At 47.6% G+C, this 25,610-nt stretch overlaps 8 protein-coding genes across 8 annotated transcripts; 5 read left to right on the plus strand and 3 right to left on the minus strand.

Annotated features, from left to right (window-relative positions):
* Nucleotides 1–193: 193 nt before the first annotated feature.
* N7509_004382 (ankyrin) lies at nucleotides 194–949 on the plus strand (the record flags this gene model as incomplete). The annotated part of the gene is made up of 1 exon (XM_056629019.1): nucleotides 194–949. The coding sequence occupies one exon, from the start codon at nucleotides 194–196 to the stop codon at nucleotides 947–949; it is 756 nt and encodes a 251-aa protein (XP_056491753.1).
* A 488-nt stretch (nucleotides 950–1,437) lies between these two features.
* N7509_004383 (uncharacterized protein) lies at nucleotides 1,438–2,310 on the minus strand (the record flags this gene model as incomplete). Its single annotated transcript, XM_056629020.1, has 3 exons — nucleotides 1,438–1,953; nucleotides 2,001–2,164; nucleotides 2,265–2,310. The coding sequence occupies 3 exons, from the start codon at nucleotides 2,308–2,310 to the stop codon at nucleotides 1,438–1,440; spliced, it is 726 nt and encodes a 241-aa protein (XP_056491754.1).
* A 1,634-nt stretch (nucleotides 2,311–3,944) lies between these two features.
* N7509_004384 (uncharacterized protein) lies at nucleotides 3,945–4,939 on the plus strand (the record flags this gene model as incomplete). Its single annotated transcript, XM_056629021.1, has 4 exons — nucleotides 3,945–3,962; nucleotides 3,983–4,087; nucleotides 4,168–4,331; nucleotides 4,894–4,939. 4 exons carry the CDS (start codon nucleotides 3,945–3,947, stop codon nucleotides 4,937–4,939), a joined length of 333 nt encoding a protein of 110 aa, XP_056491755.1.
* An 18-nt stretch (nucleotides 4,940–4,957) lies between these two features.
* On the plus strand, nucleotides 4,958–5,317 carry N7509_004385 (uncharacterized protein; the record flags this gene model as incomplete). Its single annotated transcript, XM_056629022.1, has 2 exons — nucleotides 4,958–5,071; nucleotides 5,141–5,317. The coding sequence occupies 2 exons, from the start codon at nucleotides 4,958–4,960 to the stop codon at nucleotides 5,315–5,317; spliced, it is 291 nt and encodes a 96-aa protein (XP_056491756.1).
* Nucleotides 5,318–10,582: 5,265 nt separating this feature from the next.
* On the plus strand, nucleotides 10,583–13,078 carry N7509_004386 (uncharacterized protein; the record flags this gene model as incomplete). The annotated part of the gene is made up of 1 exon (XM_056629023.1): nucleotides 10,583–13,078. The coding sequence occupies one exon, from the start codon at nucleotides 10,583–10,585 to the stop codon at nucleotides 13,076–13,078; it is 2,496 nt and encodes an 831-aa protein (XP_056491757.1).
* A 2,718-nt stretch (nucleotides 13,079–15,796) lies between these two features.
* N7509_004387 (ribulose-phosphate 3-epimerase RPE1) lies at nucleotides 15,797–16,700 on the plus strand (the record flags this gene model as incomplete). The annotated part of the gene is made up of 3 exons (XM_056629024.1): nucleotides 15,797–16,039; nucleotides 16,108–16,359; nucleotides 16,431–16,700. 3 exons carry the CDS (start codon nucleotides 15,797–15,799, stop codon nucleotides 16,698–16,700), a joined length of 765 nt encoding a protein of 254 aa, XP_056491758.1.
* Nucleotides 16,701–17,134: 434 nt separating this feature from the next.
* N7509_004388 (uncharacterized protein) lies at nucleotides 17,135–18,406 on the minus strand (the record flags this gene model as incomplete). The annotated part of the gene is made up of 2 exons (XM_056629025.1): nucleotides 17,135–18,028; nucleotides 18,191–18,406. 2 exons carry the CDS (start codon nucleotides 18,404–18,406, stop codon nucleotides 17,135–17,137), a joined length of 1,110 nt encoding a protein of 369 aa, XP_056491759.1.
* A 4,128-nt stretch (nucleotides 18,407–22,534) lies between these two features.
* N7509_004389 (uncharacterized protein) lies at nucleotides 22,535–23,312 on the minus strand (the record flags this gene model as incomplete). Its single annotated transcript, XM_056629026.1, has 3 exons — nucleotides 22,535–22,745; nucleotides 22,809–23,011; nucleotides 23,112–23,312. The coding sequence occupies 3 exons, from the start codon at nucleotides 23,310–23,312 to the stop codon at nucleotides 22,535–22,537; spliced, it is 615 nt and encodes a 204-aa protein (XP_056491760.1).
* Between the last annotated feature and the right edge of the window lie 2,298 nt (nucleotides 23,313–25,610).

Raw genomic sequence — 25,610 nt, forward strand, 5'->3', positions numbered from 1 at the left:
TAGTATCGATCACACGATTTTGTGACCAAACGAATGTCCAAAAATTGGCATTCATTATCAACTACAACCCTGCGCTTGATAAAGATTCTCCCTCCCGGCATTCAAGGCTTGTCGATATTACTTCCACAGAAGCTCTAGTCAGAGCGGCCTTTCGAGGAAGAGGGATGACAGTCGAATTTTGCTCAAGCACGGCATGAGCAACAGATTTGATGAGGTCTTGGATTACGAAGTATGGTTAGAAGAAGGATGCGATGGGACCGTAAATGGTCTTTATTATAAACACAGCATATGCACGGGAACGGCGCTCGATTTCGCCTTTTTTGGGGCACATTATGCGAGGAGCAACTACCGCTTCAACTGCCGTAATAACCAAGGCGGAGACAGAGAACGAAACAGCAAAGGTTACTTTGGTAACTCTGTTTCGAGAATGTTGCACACAGAGGCAGAGCGCAATGCCAGTACCGCATATTGGGAATATCCAGGAATCATGAGAATGCTCCTTGATCATGGATTCAAGCGGACAAAGCCAAAAGAGATGGATTTTGAGCCAAGCTACAATGATGCAGTCAGCCTTTGGTCCTTCGACCCGATACCAGATGAGGAACACTGGGGTATTCTGTACGATTTACGAATACTTGATGACGACTGGGAGCAACAGGCTTTCGAAAAGGTCCTTGACAAACACCTCCTCTACGGTAAATTCGGAGATTGGCCTGCGTTGGCGAAACGTTGGCCGGAACTACAGAATGTTTTGAATGATAAAGCTAGCCACCAGAAACTTCTATTACGAGCCGAAAATCGGAGAGAAACGGTAGGTCATCCTCGCTCAATGGCCCTTAGGAATTCCAGCCTGATTCGTAACAACAGGAAAACCAACAATGGCGAGAACTGCGTAGGGAAAGAGAGATATGGGCAGAGAAAGAAAGAAACGAGAGGCGTGAAAAATTAAGAAAGGGGTTTCATTAGCACTCAATTCGTAACCCTTATTTTACCTAAACTCTTTAGCAATGTAAGCCGGGGGATCCGCTAGGAAACGAATTATGTGGAATTAGGGTATTCTCTTTCAGTACGGGAAAGAAAAGCTTTAGGGGTAGGGTAGAATTAAAAATTTTGAGGTAGCGTATAATTATTCTTAGGTCTTGTTCGACTGTAAATGTAAAGTCTCTTAATGTTGTGATACCATCCTCAAAAGTATAATCCATCTTAGATTCAGACGTACTATCCGGATCATCGTCACTGTGCTCCAACGTAATCTCCTCCGAGCTTGAATCATCAGTTTAGATCTTGCATTGAACTCGGATAAGATCCTCCGAGACTCCCTATCGGTCAAAAAAGCTCATGAGAGAGATCAAATCAGTGTCCGACGGTCTTATTCGTCGAATATGATCGAAGGATACTTGCCATGTAACCAGAATCGAATTCTTGGCCTCCGACCTCTCAATAGAGATGACCCGACTCATAATCATTTAGAATATCGGGGGTTTCCGCAGGCAGTCCAACTTTCCGTTGGACAAGCTCTACCGCCTCGGGCTTTTTCATTGGTTCGACTTTAATGATGTCCTGGTGATCGACAATTCTCAATGCTACCTCTTGGCTCCAACACGTGGTAATTATTGATCTGTTGGGGCTTTGGGGGAGAAATCCTAAGAGCGGCTTTGTCGAGGCGTTGGTTTGGCCGACCTTCAGACCCTGCTGACCTGTCACCAAGGGCTGGTGAAGGAACCCATTGTCATCAATATTATCAAGAATCAGCAACCACTTTCCTCTCTTGCCATCGTGGAGCCAGCTTTGAACGAGTTGGAATATGTTCACTTTGGGATCCTGGAGCCCGAACATTTTGACCTGGTCGGCGATATCCCGGAAACTTTGCTCAAACCGGACCGCGTTACTTGCATGGACCCAGAATACTATGTCGCCGATGATTGGGGTCGGGCTCAATAGGAGTATTCGATACTAAGTTGCGATTTACTGTGATTGTCAGCTCTGACCCACCCACTAACCTCCTTGCACTCACCGATACCACCGATGTCCACAAGAGCTATCCTGGATCTTGGGGCTGAGATCTTTCTATGTATGTCATCGAGCAGTGTGTCGCGACTGCCAAAGTCCGGGTCGCGGCGAAACGGGACGGTTGAGAGAGGGGCTGGTGGAGTTTCTCGTCGCTCTGGGTTAACGGTGATAAGTCTATTTCAGCTTGGTAGGGTCCTTATGAAACCTATCCGGGGGAAGATGGATCGATCCATTATTGATATTCACCTGCGTACCCCGGTTTTCACCAAAAGATATCGATAAAGATGCCATAGCTAACATGCGATGTAGACACTGCTTTGGATTCTACGGTAGAGGGAAGATCCAAACCCGGGCAGGGTGGCGGAGTTCATTCTCAATCTTACTATCAGGTGACTTTCTGGGCACTGATGTGTTCGGCGTTCAATTCTATCTTTAGAACAAGGTATTCACAGCTCTCTGAGCCATTCGAAACGAAGAAGCAGGGACTTCGGGCGTATTTTCTTGTGCCCTGAAACGAACGAAGTGAGAGAAAGGGAATTAATCAACCCAGATGTACGTGTGCGTGAGGCGTAGCAAAAAGAAGTGGCTTAACTATATGAACTGCTCTGTCACGCACGCCTCCCATTCGCCTTTGCAGCCCGCGGTACCTGCATTATTTTCGCTTTCTTTGGACTAGAGCGTATTGACTTAGGGTTATAGGGTTATTTGCGCATATTTATGCAAGTTGCGTTGCTTTCATTGATTCATCATCTGCTTGTCTCCTTCGATTTATTGCAACGCTGTACTGTTTATCACCACTATAATTTTCTCTTAATACATTGTCTCTTCCCTTTACCCCTCTTCTTTTGGACTTATGTTTCCGTCATGTTATCTAACCGGCTTCACTTTTCCACATGGCGATTAGCCCTTTTTCTGATCCTGTCCTCCATATACTACGTTCGCCCTGCGTTCCTGTATTGATTGTAGTCGCTGAGTATGCTTGTTATCATATACTTAACCACCGAGGTACCCTGCCTATCACTTGTTCGTCTACTTCCTGATATTGGCCCCCGTTCCTGTATGGGTTGCAACAATTAGACTGAGAAACACTTTATATGCCGATACACATGCACGATCTAAAACAGGCCAGGGAGACAGTAGATTTCGAAAACAGATTACCCCTTAGACACTCATGCTTTCTTTCCTAGTACCCCACTTAAATTACGCTAAATTAATTTTGGTCAGAGAAAGTCCCTACTATCTTTTTCTTGATGTATTTCTGGTAGATTACCAAAGTTACCGTAATTACATTTTCCGGCATTGGTTTGGGAGAGAACCGAATGAAACGTTTCCCGATCGCCGATCCGACGTTAGAAAGACGAATAGCTCCTGTGCCAAGGTCCTAAGGAAAGTTTATCGGGGTTTGGCAGAAATTCGAATCCTATTACCGGTTATATAGGTAGCTGTTATATACCATAGTAGGAGTTCGGGCATACGTATTATGGCCCTGTCTGGTCGCATTTTTCTTAACCCTACCACCTGTTATTATGGGTGCTGCTTCGGATGCTCTCTACTTTGCTCTTCATCCAAATCAATTAGGAGTGCTGGTTCAATAGTGGGTATAGAACTATACCTTAAATGCACTCCCTCGTAAAAGACTGCCGAAACTTGCTAATCCTAGGTCTGTCAATCCTACAGAAAACTACAATATGTTCCTATACACAAACGAGACGAAACGCAAGAGTTAGCAACAGCTAAAATCTGCTTTGAATTCTTGGATCAGACAGGTTGCAGCTTTAGCCCCGTTATTAAAGAGCTACACCCTAAGCTACTCTTGCCTGTATACGTATTTTACCTAATACTGCGTAGACTCGATACGATCGAAGATAATACATTAATTCCCTTCGATATTAAAGAGCTATTCCTTTGAAGCTTTAAAGATTATCTAGATTAAGATGGCTGGACGTTTACCGGTAATTGCCCAGAAGCAAAGGATCGCGTGCTACTGGTGCAGTTTAACCATATCATTGCCAAGTTCAGGAAATTAAAACCAACTTACCAAGTAATTATTAAGGATATCACCAAAGAATGGGGAATAGTATAGCTGATTTTGTGAGAAAGGCAGCTCTCGGGGATGTAAGCGTAAGTTCTGTGGAGGAGTATAACCTCTATTACTAGTATGTAGCCGGAATCGTTGGCGAGGGTTTGACTTACCTCTTTGTCGAGGCCGAGATAGGCAAGAATACCCTAATCAATTACTTACTGTATAGATCAATAGGTCTACTCTTGCAGAAGAACAACATCATCCGCAATATTCGTAAAGATTTCGATAACGGTCGCCGGTTCTAGCCTAGAGAAATCTGGTCTAATTACGTCGATAAGTTTAAAAATCTGTTCGAACCTAAGTATCTCAGGAACGCGCTTAATTACAGCTCTGAGATGGTTTTAAATGCTATAAAATATATATTGAAAGATGGGAATGCTCGTAGGCAGTCTGCGTTGGCAGACGGGTCGATCGCGAAGAGACAACACCACCACACTCGCAGAGTGCCAGGAGACGATAGGCAAGCGTGACACTATAGAGAATTAACAGAACGAACAACAGAACGAATAACAGAACCTTTCCTAAGCAGTATACCGATAACGCAACCTCAGTAACCTCAGTAGAACATTTTCATAAGGGGGAACATGCATGTTGAATTGATAATCTAGAACAAAAAGTATTTATCCTTCTTGAACTAAACAGCAGCCTTGTTGCTAAGGCCGTAATCACATGACTCTGAGATACCGATGTTGAGAGCAGGAATCCCCACTAACTAACTACAATATTTAATACTTTGTCATATCTTACAGGCTTACGTAAACAGAGCGTATTCAACTTTTACGTAATTCCATCAACTATAGCTTTGGCTACGCTAGAGTTATGTTTTCGCAATCCGGTGATTTTTAAGGAGATGCATTACAGTTGATGGTTAAGTCTAGTCAGGATCTTGAAGGTGTGGTAAAGGTCTTTTGTTATTATTTTCGTCGAATTCAACGAAAGAACGACCCCGAGGATCCGAATTTCTTAAGAATTAGTATTGTATGTGAAGAGGTTAGTATTTCTATAACTAACCGATGAAGAATTATTGACTATAGCTAACTCAATAAGATTGAGAAATTTGCCGAGACTCTAGCACTTAAGAGTGGTAAGCTGGCTGAAAAAAAGACCGAAGGAAAGGAGCATCCGGCTGTATCTAATACCGGACAAGTAATTACTGCTTTGGCAGTTGCCTCAATCTTTGTATTAGGGGTTTCCTGGCTCATAGCTCATAGAACTTCGCTTTAATTTTGCTTGAGCTTCTACTAGATAGGCAGAAACTTGGAGTAGAAATAGACACAGGGGATACAGGGCCGCTCGAAATCAGCTTCACCTGTTTATTCTTTTCGAAACTTTTAGAAACCTTATCTTGCATTGCACTATACCGGGGTATTCTCATACAAGTGTAAATAAATGAATAAAAATAGATTCCGTAACGTGCTGTAAGGATGATTTTGTTTTCTAGAACAAACTTATTGCTAACAAGTCAAACAATGCAGTCGGTTGTTTGGTCACCTCTGCAGCTTGCATTCCGACATTCAACCATCTCCAGTTTGGAGGGAGGGAGCCGAGGCGCCATTTGCGCAGGATCGCTGGAGGTTGACCATTGTGTCGTTGGCACAACGGTGGAGAACGGTTTTCTCTATGCTCACCCCGCTCACCCCTCTGATCAGGGAGCGGACGAAATGATGCCCTGAAACGAAGGAACGGAGTGGAAGGGTTTACAAACCCTGGGTGCTTGAGGCTGATTGGAGGCTGCTTGACGCTGTGACTGACACGGTCTAATTTCGTGCGACGCCCCGCTCATATTGGTCAGGTACTTGGGAATGCACGTGATGCACGCCTCTCGCGTGTTTGTTTTTCCGCTTCATGATCGTTCCAGGCAGTACATATCGCGTGCGAGAACGTGCGTCCCAGTTTTTCAGCAATTCATAGCGTGACATTGTCAAGTCACATGCAGTACTCTTACTGTTGCAAGCTGAAAATGCGCCTCACGTAGCACAGCTAGTTGCAGGGGTCGCACGAGTACGACTATGGCCTATCATCCTAAATTCTCTTATGGAAAGATCGACAATTCTCAGCCCAGCTGCTTCAACACCTGTGTAACTTGATTAATGTATCCACGCCGCTATGTAGTTCAAAAAAAATTATCACGAAGTATAATAATATATCTATCAAAAGGATTTGTGACGTTTGTCTGCAGATATATTTGCGGTTGATCAGCAGTGACTGCCAACTCTAAGCCGCCAGGTTCTATCACGTTCCAGGGTAATCACCGATAAGGCAACTTACGTTATTGGATTAGTCGGTGTGAGCATGGAATCTCGGTCAAGCTCTCAAGTGTCTTCTTCTGTTACACATAGGAAACTCCTTGCATATATTATGCATATCCTTGCTATCTAGCTAGATACGTAAGTACATATATGCTTATGACGTAGATATACATGTATTATCGGCTGGCAAGAGTACATATCACTCGTACTCTTAGCTTTCTCAATTTATTATAAATTGAACCTGTTGTCCTTCCCAGAAGATACATAAGATATCACCAGGCCTAAGAGAGACTCCTTTATTTTATCGCTAAGTTCAGTCGAGACCCTAGGCCCAATATGGTATGTATCTAATATTGTCTGGCAATCGATCCTACATAGCTCGATTATGCTAGATAAATCGTCTTTATTTCAGTCATGATCTCATATATTATACAGAAAGTTAGACCTCTTCAGGATAGGATTGTTGTCAAAAGTAAAATTGAAGGCGAAGCGTTGAGAGGAGGACTTGTCATACCGGACTCGGCAAGGGAGAAGCCTATTGAGGGGACAGTTGTGGCAGTCGGTAATCGCAAGGCCCTCGAAGACGGGAGCGTTCAAAAGATGGACATCAAGGAAGGCGATACAGTCCTTTACGGGAAGGTACAAAATCCTCCCACGATAGAGCTGAACTTGTTTACGCTGATACTTTACGAAGTACTCCGGGTCTGAGATCAAAATAGACGGGGAGGAATATGTCATACTTCGAGAGGATGAGTGAGTTACTTCTTTGGATATGCAAGGCTTCCATATTAACCATATATTAGCGTATTGGGTGTCATTGATAGTTAATGGGGGCTACAGTGGTAGAAAGGATGGATGGATGATGTTGCAAGCTGAGCTAGGGGGGCATGCCGGTTGATGCCTTGTATTCAAGGCCTATACCCATGCTTGCATTTAACCTTTAAAACACGCAATCCCAGCTGCTGTGGTACACCCTATAAGATGCGAACTCGTGAACACGTTTTCTCAAAAGATCTCGAAATCCTTGGATCAAGTCACTCATTAGAAACCTTATAGGCAAATTTGTATGTAAGCTTCATGCGGGGTAACAAGTCATAAATACAGCCAAATCTCCCGCATTACAGCAATACACAGTTCTACAATATTGCAATTTAACGTGTATATTTCTATATCAGAGCTACATGCTGTATAGCCTTGTTTGGCTTTATTTTTCTATCTGAATTAGTAGAACTGCAACAGATGTAGAACAAATATATATATTTAAGCCGTAGCTTGCTTCACCATATTAAACCTAAGAACATCAAAAATAAATTACCGTAAAAATTTTTGGAATTTCTAAAATTTGTCTGCACTACTCAGTGCATACCGCGTGCGAGAGCGCGCGTCCCAGTGGTGCTTTGAAACGAAGTGGAAGGGGTTACAAACCGTGGGTCTGCGCGAGGCTGACTTGTCGCTGGGTTGACGCTTGGATTTACAGCATTACAGCATACCAAAATCGCGCCAAGCCTGTTTCTCATTGGTCTGGTACTTGACCCTTCACGTGTTGCTGTCCTTGCGTGGTCGCCTCTACTGTGCACACGTATCTTTTCCTGCCAGGTTCATCCTGGTCTCTATTATTTTCTTAGAAAAAAATTGTTCTTTCGGCTTTCTCTTACTTTATTCGCTCGTTTCATTTTCTCCAACCCCCCCCGGTGTGAAGAGTTTTCTCTAATGTTAGGTTTATCTGCTCTGTTTCACTTTCTACTGCCCCTATACTGCAGTGAATATCTCATCGTTTCAGGGCCTCGGCGTGCGACAGCGCGCGTCCCCAGTCAGGTAACTTACATTTCCATTATAACGCATTGGGGTGATATGTAGCCTAACCGAATTTAGCATAAGCCGTTTCACCATTGTCTTGGCGCTGGAGCTTGAAATAGTTTCTCTGTGCAAAGCATGGAAGCCAATTTCGAATATTGCTGTAGCACGAGAGTTTGGTTGAGCTGGTTTTCACTCATCTTTCTCGTACTTTGCACAAAGAGAATTCTGAGTTGTTTGGTTCATTGGTCTGGTGATCTGATGTTTAAAACTAGCTCTGGGTGAAGCTAATCCGTACTGCTCGATAGTTTGCTCGTTGCTCACCTGCCCAGCGTGGGCATCATATAGTATACAGGTCGTAGATGCAGTGAAAGAATGTAACTTGAAGGTCCTAAGGGACTCGGGGCTATTGCTATCTTCAATTTGGGGCGATATCTATCAGTTACCAGCTTCTTTCAGAGAATAATTGAGGTGAAAATTTTAAAATTATGAAAACATATTAAATACGACCGTAGTGTATCATAGATGGTTGTCATGCCGAGCTCAACCAAGATAGATTTCCCACCAAGTTTAGTAATAGTGAGGAAAGTAATCACAGGAGAAGGAATAATAGAGGGAAGAAAAGCGGACAGATAGAGCTATGCAGGGCCAAGAATGTATATCCATCGGCCTGGTCAATGGCAGCATGTCACTTGTGATATAGGTGGCACAGCTTCACAATAGCGATTCCATCAATGAATGAAATGTTACGAATGGCCCTACAGGATCCAGTTACCAGTAGACTATGGGTAGCCCAGGGACCTCTCCATCCGCACTTTAGCTTGCAAGTTGGCCAACAAGCTCCTAGGTCTTCACTCAACACACGGTATGCCCAAGTTTACTGAGAGCTTTCCCTTGTGTTTTTGTTATAACCTGAAGCTTTTAGTTGATGGTAAAATCCTGCTAACGGGGTGTTTCTCACGTGCTAATCTATTAGGCAAAAAAGCTTAGCAAGATCGCTCCTATCTGATACTAGTAGCTATCGCTACAACGGCAGATATATAATAGAGATTCTTCAAGTTTGAGGCCATGCGCGCAACCTTAGGCCTGCGTGCCTAAGATCTCGATGGATTTGTTCCAGCGCTTTACATTTTTCAGCAACAAATTCATCACTTTAATAATATGGCGGCCTCGTTCAAAATTCCTTCTTTATAGCGAATCCTAATCGCGCTCGATGCGCTCGGGTCTCTGTCAGTACCCTCAAGTCGCGGTGAGATGATGTAGCCACGAGTAAAATCCGAAATTTGGGGTAGTAATTCTCGTTTGCATTGCACTCGGCATGAATTAGTATTGATTTCTAAAATTAATATCCATTAGACATGCGACCCTAGCAGTGGTTTTCCAGCAAATTTACCCTATGATTGGAGGAATGCGGGATGACCCCTCTTTCTGGATCCCCTTCTTTGCAGAGAATTTGCATCACGCGGGATAATTAGCACAGTTTTTGTTCAGCGCGTGTGCCTAAAGAGGTGATATTGATAGTGCACAGACATTAGTTCGGTCGAGTGGGCGAGCTAAGTCACCCCAAGTCACTAAAGATAGTAAAAGTGGGCGCTAAGAGACCGCCAATCACTGGCCCCTTCACACCTTCCCTGTGGCCCGAGCGATTCGTCACATCAACACCTCCTCTGATTTGTTGTGAGTCTAGTTAAGTCCTCCCAAATGAACCCAGCCCCGCTGTTCCTAGCAGAGCAAATTTGCTGGGCATTCGATTTCCCGACCAGGAGTTGACACTGGGCGACGCGCCCATTCCCCATTTGCACCAATTAACACGGTTTTTGGTCGCATTTTCGGCCCTCAATCATCATCCAAGACGAGCTAGTGGTGCCCAAGCCTGCAGTAGCTCCACCTGGCGACCATGAACAAGGATCGACTCTTCGTCATGCACATCCCCGGAGCCGGATACGCGCCCACTCGATTATATAGAGCTTTCTCACGGCCCGGGCACTTGATAGGAGTTCGCGTCTTTCTTTTCGTCATATTCATTCGTGTGCTTCATGCTCTGGTAGCGGTAGTATTTTCTTACCACTTGTTTTGAACCTTTTTGACCCGTTGATCGGTGTCGATGCATTTTCCTACTATTTGAAGATACCCATTAGAGCCTCTCGCGGTACCCGCACTCACTCCTACGGCTTTTCTTACCTTGTTTTTATCTTTTTGTCTCGAAATTCAACTAAATATTCAGGTGGATCCACAAAATGACAGAATTTGTTCGCCCACCTCGATTTCCGCCCGTCCGGCAGGCCCGGGGACGGTACTTAATACTATAATCGAAGATACTCGCGAGATCCTCGGTGAAAAGGGCGCTGGCAGCCCTCCTCACACAACCAAGCCAGCGATCAGCCCCAAGTTGACGCTGAAGACCAAAGGACTCTCCGTCCCGACACACGCTCGACTCGCACGTTTAATGTCGCCTCTTTCAGCGGAAACAACTTCCTCGTGCTCCGATACGGAATGGCAAGAACAGATGCAGGGCTTCGACGATCTATATGATGCCACAGATGAAGAAGATATGGACGACGACCATTCCACCGACATCAGTGTTAGTGACAGCTGCTTTTCCGCGCCAGGAACTAGGCCCTCCAGCTTGGTGACACCAATTACCCGGAATTCCGTGACCTCGACGGGGAGTAACCGCAAACGCGCGCTGACTCTCGATATCCCATCGTCGCCGTCGGCATGGCACTCCGTGAACGCGACATGCAAGTTGAACTCCCCCATTCCTCCGACTCCTCCGCCAAAGATTCCAGTTTCGCCCGCGGCACTCTCGATGCTCGCTCGATCAGTACCTGCTTCTCATGCCCCGCCCTCGCTTGATGGCAGTATATCCTCCGACCAGGAGTCTAATCTCAGTGCACTCGCTACCCCGGATACCCACTCGCTTCCGGACACGAACTGGGATGTGCATGATATCCATGTTCGACCTGATCTGGATGAAAGTGATCGTGGTGACCTGCAAAGCGAAGGCTCCAGTCCTAATCTTGAGGAAGTTCCAATTGCCCTTGAGAGTCCCCATCCGGACTGGAGGAATGTTCTCGGCCAGTTCCCTCAAATCCCTTCGACTTTGGCAAATGATGCGACGGAGGAGCTATCTCGGGAGCCAACTCCGTCGGATGGCGGACTCTTCCTACCTGATAGTGCGCTGGCTATGCTTCAGCATATTCCTCTCAATGGTACACCCGAGGCATGGTCTGAGACATCATCAAGTAACGATGAGATGTGGCAGCTTCAAGCACCTCCTAGTCGACCACGCAGTGCCGAGGGAGCTACCCCGGCTTCGGAATTGTCATCGTACAGCTTCAGTGAACTGAGTATCCCTTCCCCAGGAGGATTCTTTGCTTCGCTTGCCCCGCGTGCCCGTCACACCTGGTCAATCCCGAATCACAATCATCCACCAACGTCCGCTACCGCCGAGGGCTTTTACAATCTGCCATGGCGTCAGGAGCAAGGTGAAATTGTCGAACAGGTGGTTGAATGGCCCGACCGTCCTGAAGAAGATGACCCAGACACTGCCATCCGCGATGATCCTCTGACTGCGATCCGGGTTCCCTGCGACACGCCGACTCAGGCTCAACACGCTCATCCTCGCGATAGCCCAATCAGTGCTACCTTCGAAGCAGTTCAAGAGATCCCTCGCTCAGCAAATGCCTATGAGTACGATGAGTGTTACGACAGAGACCTGCAGGACCGTGCTGCCGACAACCTTGACCGCACCAGTGTTTGGCTCGCGGCTCAAGCAACCTACATGTCTGCCTTGAATGAAACCAACCCTGTCAATGAGATCGAATCTCCCGAGGAGACTCCGGATATCGAATATGAAGAGGTCCTTCGCGATCCCGAGGCCGGCCCCAAGAAAGCAGTTCGTTTCGTGGAAGGTATACCAGAAGCTATCAGTCCTCGGCCACCTATACTATTTAGCAAGGATTCGATCTACTGGCGAGGGTTCCAATCCATTCGACAGCGAGCAGACAAGATGGATGGCTTCCTCCATCGCAACATGCGCTTTGATGCGATTCAATCATTCCGTTTGGGATTGGTCGACATGCACATAAATTGTCTGACGGGCAAATATGAGCTCGTCCGCGCTGAGCGACCAGCATACAAGGGCCCATTCTCAAAGGCGCCTCGCAACTCAATCATCACCACAGTCCTCGCTGAGAAGGCACAATTTTCAAAGCTTGAGAAGGAGCAGCTCGTCCTGGCACAGCTCTGTCAACCTATGTGGGCGATCGATGCTATGCGCTGCCTCAATGGCGGCAAACTACTTACCAGCCCTGCGGCGAAACAAGTCAATCGAAGCCGTCGGTCGTCAAAAAACACTGATGGACAGAAGCGACGTGCCATTCGGATCCTAGACCTCGGCGGTCATTCCTCTTGCGAGTGGGCCTGGCATGCTGCACATGAATTCCCCCATGCAAAGGTCTACTCTGCCGTTACGGAGACTCAGGTCGTGAACAGTGGCATCAAAGGCCCTCGCAACCACCGGACCGTCTCGGTAGCGAAGCTTTGGGAACTCCCATTCAAGAATAGCCAGTTCGATGTCATCAGCACACGCTCTTTGCACGCTCTTCTGAAGACCGAGTGTCCCGCTGGCCTTGACCGAGATGAGTACGACTTGGTCTTGAAGGAGTGCCGTCGATGCCTCAAGCCTGGCGGATACCTTGAATTCATGCTCTTGGATGCAGAGATATCCCATCCGGGTCCACTGGCCGCGGCATCATCGGTCGAGTTTGCTTTCAACCTCCGCACTCGCGGCTACGATCCTGCAGCATCGAAGAGCTTCCTTTCCCGACTGCGTGGTGGCGGCTTCGTTGACATCAAGCGCGCATGGATGTACCTACCCATGGGCATGGAGCCCAGCGAGCCGCAAATTCCACGCGAAGCTCCTGCCCCCGTGTACTGAGTCAGATCGAGGAGTATGAAGCTGTTCAGGGTCCGGTTGGTAGTACTGGGGATATTGCGAGTATTACCGGTATTTTGGGTGGGTGGATGTGGGAGCAGTGGCTTGTTCAGTTGCGGATGGAGATGGGTCGTGATCGACCGAAGCTGTTGGAGGGGATCGGGGCTATGTTCGATGAAGGGCGGAAGAATGGTGCAGGCTGGACCTGTTTATCTGGATGGGCTATGAAGCCGAAGCGGAGACGTGTCTCTCACCAGTAGGGTGAGGTGAACGATTTATGGATGTTGATACCCTAGCTACTTGTGCCCAGGTGGCCGCCTAATGTAATTCGAGATGAGAGATGCCAAATCTAAGCTCCAAAGTTCTATATCAACTGTATCTAGCGTAGGTGAGTTTACTCTGTAAATAGATCCATATCCTCTGCGATCTAACATCAGTCTCAGAAATTCCATTGGCGGGAGTCTCGCACGATTAGTACATAAAAACTCCAGGTCTCTAAGACTATCACAATGCAGTCTAATTCCACGTCTGTGTTTAGTGTTCATAGTGTTCCACATCTCGCCCGAGTCATACATAGTCAGCAATGCAAGCCACTCGGGCCGGACTGGCAATCAACTAACCCTCTTGGCATTTCCCAGACTCAATTCTGAAGAAATGCACCGGGGGAAATGACTCAAAATCTCACGATGTCAATGTCAAAAGATCTGCAATACGCCATGACGGAGATCTCATATCTTCCAACGGCAGGTGTACCGTGGCGTAGGGCGATTGTCTAGTAAACCCGGTCGGAAGAAGTCGCCTTATTTTCGGCGGACTTGCACAAGATCTGCATGGGACACATGCAAAGCTGCCCCAGGGGTGAGTCGTTCTCGAAGATTTGGTAGCAGATTGTCGGTCCTGCAGGTGGGCTAAGCTTAATAAGAGCATGGTCTGCGGCGCGATCTAGAAGCTGCCCGGGCGATTTGGGCGATCTATAGAATTCTGCAACCGCGGGAGCCAGGGGGGAAATTGAAGTGATGAGAGATCTTTCAGAGGTATGAGTTCGAGTCTTGGTCGGTAGGGTATTTTACATGTCTCATCGCACGTCCCGACCTGCCAGCAATTGGGTGTTGCTGATGGTCGCTCTGAGGTGATTACTATCATTACCCCTCTCCAGGGCTTGTGGTGGCGTAATCCCAACGAGGATGGCTTGAAGAGACAATTTGGAAGCTGTTGGCGAAGTCCGATCGCAGAGGACCAGGGGGGGGGGGGGCGTCACGAGGTTCTTTCACTGATTTTTCTCAGAGAATTGTATTCGCAGTATTTATGAAGTCACGGAGTCATGAACCCTGGCCAATATGTATTACAAAGTACTGGTTAAAATTGTAAAAAGATCTACGAGTACATACAATATCCATTTTACTATGTACACATCTGGTCGCGGCAGGGTCATCCCAGATAGGAGAACCCGAGAAAGTGATCTATCGATGATCTCAACACGTGCAGCGCAGGTGACGATCCCAAGTTATTTCGAGCACCTGTGCATCGAAAGAAGTCTCTTTTCAAACGGTTGGGAGGTCTGGTCTGGTCTGGGGCGCGTCATGTTGGTGGGAAGAATAGGGCCGGACTACAGTGCGCCGAGGTCGTCCCCGCTCTGATTTGGGTAGGCAAAGGAGCGGTTATGCCGGCTATTGAAGCTCGTGGGGTGTGCCTGGGGTGTCTGGAAGGGGATTAGTGAGGGACAGCACTGCAACTAGTAGATTTTTATTTAGGTTGGGCACAGATTTCCGTTCGCTGCATTTCCGATTATCCGTTCGCTAGGTACCGGGGTGAGTTGGGGTGAGTTGGGGTGAGTTGAGGTGAATTTCAAGATTATTCCTTGTTTATCCTTGGAGATTTGCTTTGTGGCAAATATTTATACAAACAGAGTACTAGTACATATACTCTGTGCGAGTTGACTGATCTATTGGATATAGTTTTGGTATACTTCCTTGTCGATTGGCGGGTTGGAGGTCGGCCCTTGGCCGACTTCCAAGGTTCGACGCGGATTCCAGGCGATTCCCCCAATCATCTTAGATCGACGCACCCCTGTCGATGGTCAGCCGACATGCGGAAATTTAGAGACTAAACCCAAGTTGGTAAGAGAGCTTGGTTGGGGAAGGGGTCTTATACAATATGTACTCGTATATCAGGTTTGAAGTATTACAGTATCCAGTATGGACCACGGAATCACCGAAATGGGCAATCCAGCAGGTGGACCAAGGCAAGTCCAATCTGAGGACAATAAATGGAGGTGAACCGGCTGTCGAACCCACCTGGTGGGGTTATTTGCAGCAGAGCTAACGCGGGATGATTGTCATCGCCATTGACAATGCCGCACGTGAGGCTCGGAGCCCTTATCACCGGTTGCATCATTGCAAATTTTGTTTCAGAGGGAAATGCCCGGATGCGGCGATTGGGAGGGAATCAGTAGGAGAAAATACAAAGAATCATTAAATTTAACTATATGTATTATGTATTAAGTATCATATAGTAAGTAGTACTAATGTCAGCTGTTTACGGGGACTTCCATTGCATGTTACGGTGTACACGGAGTAAAAAGGATATCCACCTGGGGACTTCCCTTGCCACCGCATCCCAATGTAAACAGAGCTTGACCACGACATCGTCTCCCCTCCTCATCTTTCTTCCTCCTTCACATACCCCCCATTCACATCCAACTACCCTCCCCTCCCCTCCAAAATGACACCCCCCGCCATTATCGCGCCCTCCATCCTGAGCGCCGACTTCTCCAACCTCGGCCATGACTGCTCCCGCAAGATGGAGCAAGGTGCCGACTGGCTGCACGTCGACATCATGGACGGCCACTTTGTTCCTAACATGACCATCGGATGTCCCGTTGTGTCTCAGATCCGTGGCTGCGTCGACCGGCCCCTTGAACCCTGCGCTCGCGGCACCTTTGACTGCCACATGATGATCATGGAGGTGAGTAGCTTCAGCAGTTCAGCCCCGCTATCAGCAGCTCTCCGTGCTAACCACCACCGATCCAACAGCCTCATAAATGGGTTCACGAGTTCAAAAAGGCCGGCTGTGACCTCTACTGCTTCCACTACGAAGCCGCCGTCTCCTCCGTCGCCGCGACCGATCCCACCGATAAAACCACCACCGCCCGCACTTCTCCACGCGAATTGATCAAATACATCCACGAGGAGGGCATGCAAGCCGGTGTCGCCATCAAGCCCGATACCCCGGTTGATGTGCTCTGGGATATCCTCGACAGCCCTGACCTGGATGAGCGACCTGACGTGAGTTACTCCTTCTCCTTACCTCCCCTCTTATCCTCCGCAGCTCCCGCTAACATTCTCCCCAATTCCAGATGGTCCTCGTCATGACCGTCCACCCCGGTTTCGGCGGCCAGAAATTCATGGCCTCCGAACTCCCCAAGGTCTCCGCGTTGCGCGCCCGGTATCCCGATCTCAACATTGAAGTCGATGGTGGTCTAGGCCTGGGAACGATCGATCAGGCCGCCGAGGCGGGCGCGAATGTTATCGTGGCGGGCTCTGCGATTTTCGGTGCCGCCGACCCGGCCGATGTCATTGCTAAATTGCGCGATGCTGTGCAAAAGCGCCGGGCGATTGAGGCATAGATCTGAGCTCTGATTTGAGTTCTGTTCTATTCGATTCTACTTTGCGATTTGATTTGATTTGCCTGGTGGCTCTTTTTTTCATGCAGTAGTCCCCGCATTGACGCGGGGTTGCGCATTGCATGAGCCTAAACATTTACACAAAAGGGGTTTGGGTGTTTTGATTTGATTTGCGATATTGGTCGCGGTTGGGTTTGGTCTTTTTTTTCCACCATTATTTTATTTACTTTTGCTCTGCTGGACTGGACTGGACTGGAATCTATGTGATTGTAATCATGAGCTACGATGGGTAATGCAATGCATGCAATGGTTGACTAGATCCTACAATTGACACTGGGTTGAGCGATCGCCAGGACTCTCAAATTGGTATCTCACTAATGGTATGCAAATGGTACATTGCCTCATGTACAGTTTCATCAGTCGTAAATGGTGCCGCTCTACTCTTTGCTAGACACAGCTTCGGTCTTGGACTCTTCCTCTGCGGCGTCCTTGTCCTCCTTCTTATCCTCCTTGAGGTCATCCTTCTCGTCGTCCTTCTTGTCCTCCTCCTTTTCCTCATCTTGCGCCTTCTCCTTCTCCTCTGCCTTCTCCTCTGCCTTCTCCTCTGCATTCTCCTCTGCCTTCTCCTCTGCCTTCTCCTCTGCCTTCTCCGCACTCTTCTCATCCACAGCACTCTCACTCTCCTTCTCCTCAAGAACCGGATCTTCCGAAGAATGCTTCAGCGCCGCCTCCTTCCGCAAAGCCTCCACATCACCAGGCTGGTGATCCCCGGAGATAGACTGCCGAATCTCCTTAACAACCTTATCCTGCTCCCGCTCATCAGTAGCAGAAATAATCGAACCACGATGATGCTGCACAAGTCCCAACATCTCCGCATTCGCAACGTGGAAGTTCGCCGACGACACCGCCGCATCCTCGGGAACCACCATCGCAGGCCTCTTCACAGTCTTGGGAGAATCAGGCGCGGTATCGGGCAGTTCTGGCGCGACGGAGCCTCGGTGAGCTTTGACTGTGGGTGATGTAGCTGCTGCTGAATCCTCTGCCTTGGAGGATATTTTCTTCTCATCGGCCTTGTTCTTCGCCTGCGAGGCAGCTTCATGGCTAGCTTGCCGGAGAGCTAGGACGGCCATTTCGTCCTTCTTCTCTTCCTTTGCGGGTGGGCTTTGGATCTTGATGGTGGAGGGTTTCGGGGTTTTAGGCTCGGGTTCGGTCTTGGTTTCGGGTGCGGGGGCTGGGTTGCTTGTTGCGGGCATACCGCCCATATCCTGGACGCTGTTTACCACCATGCGCAGTTCGCCGAACTCGTTCCATTCTTCGATTTCTTCTAGGTCCTGTGGTAGGGTTAGTGTGTGTTAAATGTATGTGTGGTGTTGGAGTATCAAAATTTGAAGATGAGGGGCAGAGAAGGAAATGTAAAGAAATGTGGAGGAGAGGGGAGGGGCATGCAGGGGTCCAGGGGTGGATGGGATTGGAGGATGCGAGGGGTAGCATACTCCGACAATATCTCCATATTTCACTAGTCCGGGCAATTTCTTGCCCTTGGAACGACGACCCCAGAGTTTGCGGGCGGCTTCGTCTGTTGCGACATCAATGGCTCGAAAGGGGAGTTTATTGGCCTTGAGGATGGTCTCCACGCGGGCAGTCGCGGTGACGATGTGCGAGGAGCCCGCGGTCAAGGAGGTGTAAAGGTAAAGGGTTGAGTCGGACATGTTGACAGGGAGAGGTAGAGGTAGAGGTAGAGGTCGAACTGGACAACGAGTTGGAGAGAGACTCAGTGCTCCACAGGAAACTGGGAAATGAACAGAAACAATTGCATGGGAAGAAGAAGAGGTTTGGCCTTCACCGTCTTGAAACGGTTGGTTTGGACCCTATGACGTGGCTGGTCACGTGTTTACTTGGTGCTTTGCTTCAACTTTCTTTCTTTTAGTCTTTTAGTCTTTGTTTCCACCTACGCAATAATTCCTGGTACTCAAAGACACGCAGTCAAGCTCCATTTGAGTATTTTACCTCCATGGTTCAAAGAACTGACCTCCTTCTGCAGCACGGGGAAATGCCCCAGCGTGGCGATTTTGACGTCAGCCCGTCCCCATGACCCTGGATTGCTCTGCTGTTGACAACACTCTGGTTGGGTGGGACTACGGCCCAAACTATATACCGCGAAGAGTGATGACAAAGGTGATTGCTTGCGTAGGCTTCTTTCTCCCATATGATTGCAGACAATTATCCTCGAAGAGCTGCCTGAGTGCTTAACAGCCATACCATATTTATCTATAGGCCGCTGCGATGCTGCGATTGTCCCGACGCTCCACTAGATTAGGGTTTATGATAGTATCATAACACTAAGCAATCTTTACGATGCGGCTCTTACACACTTTCCTCTCTAAGAATTCTAACCAATACAACGAACGCATTTGGGCTTCTAATAGTCCAAGAATATAACCTCTCGTAGATGAATGTGGAACTGTTGCGCAACTTTTCCGATCTACTCAACCGGATTATCTCTTCTGTTCCGTCTTTCCAGATGACCTCAATACTATCTTGACCCGACCATCACAGGCTCAACGTCTTTAACGATAGCGTTTGAGTCACATTCCTTTCCTATTAATGACTTTTCTCAAACTGCAGGACTGGGCTAAGCTATACAATGAGAGCATAGGCTGGTAGAGTTTATGTACCACTGGCAGTTTCGTGGCATAAGAATCAACAATAAAATGTGTGAATTAAAAGCCACCTTCGACAAGATATTTCAGAAGATATTTACCTCAATTTCATTTCCTCATTGGAACCAAGAAAATGTGAAAATCAGCATCCAAGTTAGTACCCTGTTGAAAATTCCAAGGTTACTGCAAACACTATGGCCCGGGCCCTCAATTTGAGCCTCCAGGCTACACAAATAAAACTTGAAGTAAGCCCGGCTTCCTTTCGAGAAAAAAAAGATCCATAGTCTCAAAATGCGAGCCTGCTATCAATCTAGCTTATGTGAATTCTCGGTGAGGGTCTCGTTTGAGCCTCAGAGATAGATATGAACGTGTTGATAATTTCTTCGAGAATCTGGCTCCGAGGCATTCTTCTGGCAATGTAACACGCAGTACTTTGTCTGAATGGCCCATTCTCATCTACTAAGGCCCTAGCGCCTCAGGCCTGCGGCTTTGTCATCCCACATTGCTTTGTGACTTTCATGTTGCGTTTGTCCTTTGTAGTGGTGGTAGCATATAGTAGTAGCTATTGGTCTGAGGGCTTTTCCCTCCACCGCCATCCATCATTATCAGTTTGATCTGATCTTGGTCCGCTCTCGTCACTATTATCTATCTAAGTAGTGTCCTTTTAAGTAGCAATCCTTCCCTTGCAGACGTGTTATTCTGCCATGTTTGGAATGTCTCGACTCGACCCAGGTATCTTTAATCTGATCTACCCTGCCAGGTGATCTGTCATCAGTCTCAATGCACTCATAGTACACTCATTAGATATGATATGAGTATTAGAAAAGTGTTCTGTGATCGCAGCTGGGAAATTATCGAGTTTTGGTTAGTTCCAACGGAGGACTTTTAAACCAACACTAAGCAAATGAGCGATGCTTTCAAAACAGGGCTTGCGTTTACGGACATTATTGCTGTGAACAGCCAGCCTTTTGTTGGCATTATAATATCTACCCTCAAAAGACTTTTTATTAAAATTATATTGCGACCTGGTAGGGCCGTTGAAGGTCTCGTGTCCTAGGAGGACGAGAGAGAATTCAGTCTATGCCCGAAATTCCGCCCGAAATTCAGCGCGAAAGGGTGGTAATACAGTTAAGTGATATTTGGTTGCCACATCTGAGTGGCAGGTGGGAGAAAGAGTCAGCATTGCAGAGTCTGGCCATGGCCTATGTTATGTATGCGATGTATTATTTCGAAAATTTCAGGGATTTCTCGTTGGCCAAGTATCTTGTTAAGAGAGTCATCCCACGCACCACTAGTTTCAGAATCTCAAATTCCATTGGGTTGACCCATCGCATCTATCTCATTTCATTCAATCCGTCCAGTGAGCATGTCTCAGCGGGAAGTTCATCTTATCATACTAGTACCTACAGATGGCGCTGATGAAATTTGGGTTAAAAAGGCCGTTTCTTCCTGTGTGTGGCTCCAAAGGCATGGCCGTAATGCAAATGTCCCTGCCCGGGTACAAATGTATTTTTGAAAGTACGAGAGCCTATGCACGAAGTATCGGTTACGTGTCTCATGGAGATTATCCCACGGTGAGGTCAGGGGTTCCTAGAAATTTACTTCCACCAAGATTACGGAAGAGAGGTAAACAACTCGGTTTCCAAACTGAATTATTCATGGATTGAATATATATACTAGTACCTAGCCATTTCAAATGGTGAGAAATTCAAGACTCCTGTGACGAACCAAACTCAGTGTGAACAAGGAGATCGGGCTGTCGTATTTTTGGAAATTTTGTGGCCACGCCCATATCCTGTGGACAGAGGCAATACTCGCCCGGGCGGACATGCACTTGCGAGGATCCTGGATACCTCTCCACCTACATTGTGTTCCGCGTCTTCACAAGACTCCGATATTCTGACCAATGAGGTGTGACCCATGTGGACGGTCCAAACATTTGAGTGAGATGCGTTGGCCCGTTGCATGAGAGAAGACGTGGCGGTCTGCCTTGCCCCTAAAGCTGCATCGTCCTCATTGGCTCATTCTCAAATTTCTCTGCAGATCAAGCGGCTATGTACTTACTGGAGTCTGCCTTACGCTACCCATTCCCAAATTACAGAGGCTCGCACTGTCTGTGCTAAGCCCGGCTGAGCCAGAAAGTGTGCATCTGAAATGATCATAAAATCAGGTGGTTCTGCATGATTGAGTCACAAGGGACCAATGGTGCGATTCCGCACACACGATTGTGACCCGAAATGGGCACATCGGCAGAATTAGCAGGGCTTTGGCTTTTAGCAACTGGGTGATAACCCGAGTTATTGCGAGGGTGGAGCAATATTGCGCACAGACCGCTCTCCCCTTCCAGGAGCATAGCCCAAGGTTGAGCCCGGGTTCATTTCCTGTACAAATATCCCAGGTTTCCAGGTTGGGTGGCTTGTCACCTTTTGTGAGCGATGACAATCATGAGAATTTGTGCTGTCCGAACTCCCTATGACCCAACCAACAGAAACACCCTCAAATTATCTCAATCAGTCGACAAAACTAATGCCTTTCTCAGTATCATTCTTCTCTTGGTTCTGATTTTCATCTTTTCGAAGTCAGCCTCACCTTTCCCAGGTTCCCCTCTAGGCGTTGGTAGTCGAAGCGTCAACATACACTGACATTTCTGAAAATGCCTTCGCCTGAAATCCTTTATTCCTTGATTTCACATTCGAACGAATACTCTCTACTTAAGCAGAGAATGTGAAGCCTAACCTTACGCTTCCATTCCTCTCCTGTATCGCCTCATCCCTTCATCTGCTCGCCTCCTGGGCTATTATTTTATTGACATGTATTTCACGAGGAATCCAACAAAATAACACAACACGCCAAGTGCCTTGACGATGCAAATGAAACGAGATAACGACTTGGTGTGCGAGCATGGTCAGACCCCCCACACTTTTCCGGTTTCCATGATGAATGAATGATTGGATTATGTCCTTGATCTAGAGGAGGTTTCTATCGACAAAGTGCTGCCACTTGGACTATCATCGAACGTTCTCGGCGCTAAGTTTGAGCACACAGCATGTTCAGCCAAGCACAATAAAGTCACAGCCGAGGCAAATTGATTCCATCACAACAATACACCCAGTCTCGCACACAATATCTTGAAAATCGGACGCAGGGGCAATCGGCCTGAGGCTGATAAAGGCAGACTCAGAAACTCCGATTCAGACCATGAGCAGTACGGATGTGCTCCATAACCTTGTCCCTGCGGTTGAACGCTCTCCTACAGACAGCACACAAATGCCAGTCGTGGGGGATGTGTTTCGTTTGAATGTGTCGCCAAAGGCTACTTTTCTGAGCGAAGCGACCGCGGAAGTTACAACCTGCCCAACCACATTGAAAGGGACCGGAGGCGGGAACACTGGGCACTGTCAGTTAACGAATCTTGTGGGAAATGTGGCGATGACCCTGGACGCAAACTTACTGTTGATGCATTTGTGGAGATGCCGGAATGACTAACTCCCCATTGGGCTGCGAATAGTTCCTCTCGGATACACTGTTCATCCCGTCCACCCCGACACCGATATCGTCGTTCATTCGTGCGATACCCGATTGGAAGGTGATAGCATCTCCCATTCCTCGATCGAACCCTCTGGAACTGATAACATGGGGGTTGGAGTGGAGGGCCTGTGAAAAAGGCAACGAAGGGGGGGGCACTCCCAATAAATCCCGTCGTTGTGTCTCGTCCAAGTGAGAGATGGCTCGCCATGATCTCGGATCCATTTACCCGCTCTGCAGTTGTCATCGAACTCCGATCCGGCTGCATCTCGTACAACAGGTGCAGATGCGCAGGGGGAGGAGGAGGAGGAGGAGCGGCACCGCCGTAGACAGTAAAGCGCCTTGCCGGTGCCGCTTCTGTCGCTATTTCAACCTCGTCGGTGAAATCCAGGCCTACACCAGCAAGAGAATCAAAGTTTTGAAAAGACATTGTTTTAATGGGAGGACTTGATCGAATAATGGGGAGTCGATTTGATCGGACTGGAAGGAGGGCCAAAGAAGGAAAAGACAACACTCGCACACCGTCACTCCACCCAAACTTGTTGGCCAGCTGCAGGGCCTGAGCTCGCCACGTCGAATTTATTTCACAGCAGAGCACGATAAATCTTCTCCGCCGGTTTGCGCGTCTTGTTATGGAGGGTATTTTCGTTTATTTTGTGACAATTTCTCCGGTTGCCATTCATTCGCCTTTCCTTAACCAACTCCCGACTTCACTATATCGATGTATGTCGAGGATCACCACCAGTTACGCCTTGTGGATTTTGGCCGTAAACACCGCACCCCCCTCCCCAGCAGGTGAACCGGGGAAACTAACACCTGTGCCCTGGCGCCAGCTCCTTTGAGAAAAACAAGCCATACGCTTTTACTGGATCTCTCAACTTGGCAGTCATCTACAATCGAGCTATCTGCTTCAATACGGTCCCCTCTCACCCATTCTTCGATTTGGTCCCAGGTTCCAACTGACCATACAGCCTCCACTATTCATTGGTTAAAAATGGGCATCTATGACTTCCAAAATTGGATTCTGTCTTCCCTGGCTCAGATATCGACATCAATGGAAGGAAGTGGTGTAATCCGCGCATCGTTATCGTCTCAAGCAGGGAATACCCATTTCCTACAGTACTCTGATATTCAACAGTCGCAAGCTTTGTGATGGAGCCTTTGCTTGCATTCGAATGAATTTCCCGTTCTTCCCTACACAGAATGTGATTGAAATGAAGTCTGGGCCCCCGAGAACGTGAGATTGCCTTTCGGTTCTGGTTCGCATCCTCTTGCGGTGTGATCTCCATATCTGTACAGGGGTCCTCCAGGGCCGGTCCTTTACTCGTTGAATGTGACCTACAAGATATCTATTGGAGTCTGTCCTCCACCCCACTCGGAATTAACCTGCATTTTAGGGTTGTAATTGCGCGAATACCTTCCACTGGACTAATGTATCCCGAGAGTCTACCGAGGAAGGGCAATTTCAACGTTTTTCCTCCCACCGTCCTAGGGCCACCAAGTAATTCTATCCAGCTTATTGTTTGTCAATAGTAGAAGATGCAATAAAGAAGGTGCAGCTGATAACATCTTATTGTGGATGCTCATAGTCCGGAATTCGAATGAGAGGGCGGGCATTCATATGAGCGGCTATACTAACGTCACGGTGTCATTAAGGCAGGCTATATCTCTAATGGCGGCCTTTTGAAAGGATGTGCCTCTTTTAGCGCTTGGACATCTGATATTTCCACTCACTTCTTTTCAGACCTTTCAGTTGGGCCTGGATGGCTGATCTCGAGCTGAAACACTGAAAGTTGACGTGTTCAAATGCAGGCCCATCACTTTATCACACATCCAATGTGCGGTGCATGCACCAATCGACTGCTTGCCTGCATGACCACACAAATGAAAGAATTCCAATTGGATCTACGTACATCGAGCAAAGCGCCACCAAGTAATCGCACATCTCGCTTAAAGAGATAGTTAACGAATCAGTCGGGAATTTAGCAGATCCTGGATACTCTATGGGTGTGTGGGGCAGGCAGGGTGAACGATGCACGGCAAAGGGCAAAGGGCAAAGGGCACAGGGCACAACTTTACTAGCGAATGCAATGCCAACGAATCAAAAATATGAGAACCACATTGTAGGTACTCGAAAGCGCTGCCTTGGCATTAGAGACAAACAGCCCTGGAGCTAGTCTCGTGAGGCATTAGGTGCCAACGAGAAACTTGAATTAGACGGCATGACCATGTCCCCTCATTTCTCGTGCCTTCAAGTTTGCGAGGATACTATACCACAGACACCTAACGTTAAAGCACTGTAGTAAGATAGTCTAATTTCAAGGTTCCAAGTTTCAAAGTATATACTAATACTACTAATACCACTACTAAAGAAGTGCGCGAGGAACACCAAAATCAGCGCCTAGTATAGCCCAGGAAAATATCTAGTTTTCCTGTGCAAATCAACCAAGACACGCATTCCTCATATATGTAGCTTGAACTCCTACCACCCCCTAATTGTCGACGAATGAAAATGGCATACGTTGGAAACATCTGGAGGAGGCTGTTGTTGATGTGTTAGTGCCTCAGGCTACTCGTCCCCACCTCCTAGGTCGCCTGCTTCCATTTCTTTTCTCTTCTCTTCCATAGCAAACCAGCATCCCCATTTTTCCCACCTCATCACCTCTCAAAAATCATAACCCATTTAGCAACGATCTGAACAGAATAAGACGGTGGGTAGTTCGGTAAT

Source organism: Penicillium cosmopolitanum (assembly GCF_028827165.1).
Source record: "Penicillium cosmopolitanum strain IBT 29677 chromosome Unknown utg000005l:1.0-4006212.0:1.0-4009387.0, whole genome shotgun sequence".
NCBI lineage: Eukaryota > Fungi > Ascomycota > Eurotiomycetes > Eurotiales > Aspergillaceae > Penicillium > Penicillium cosmopolitanum.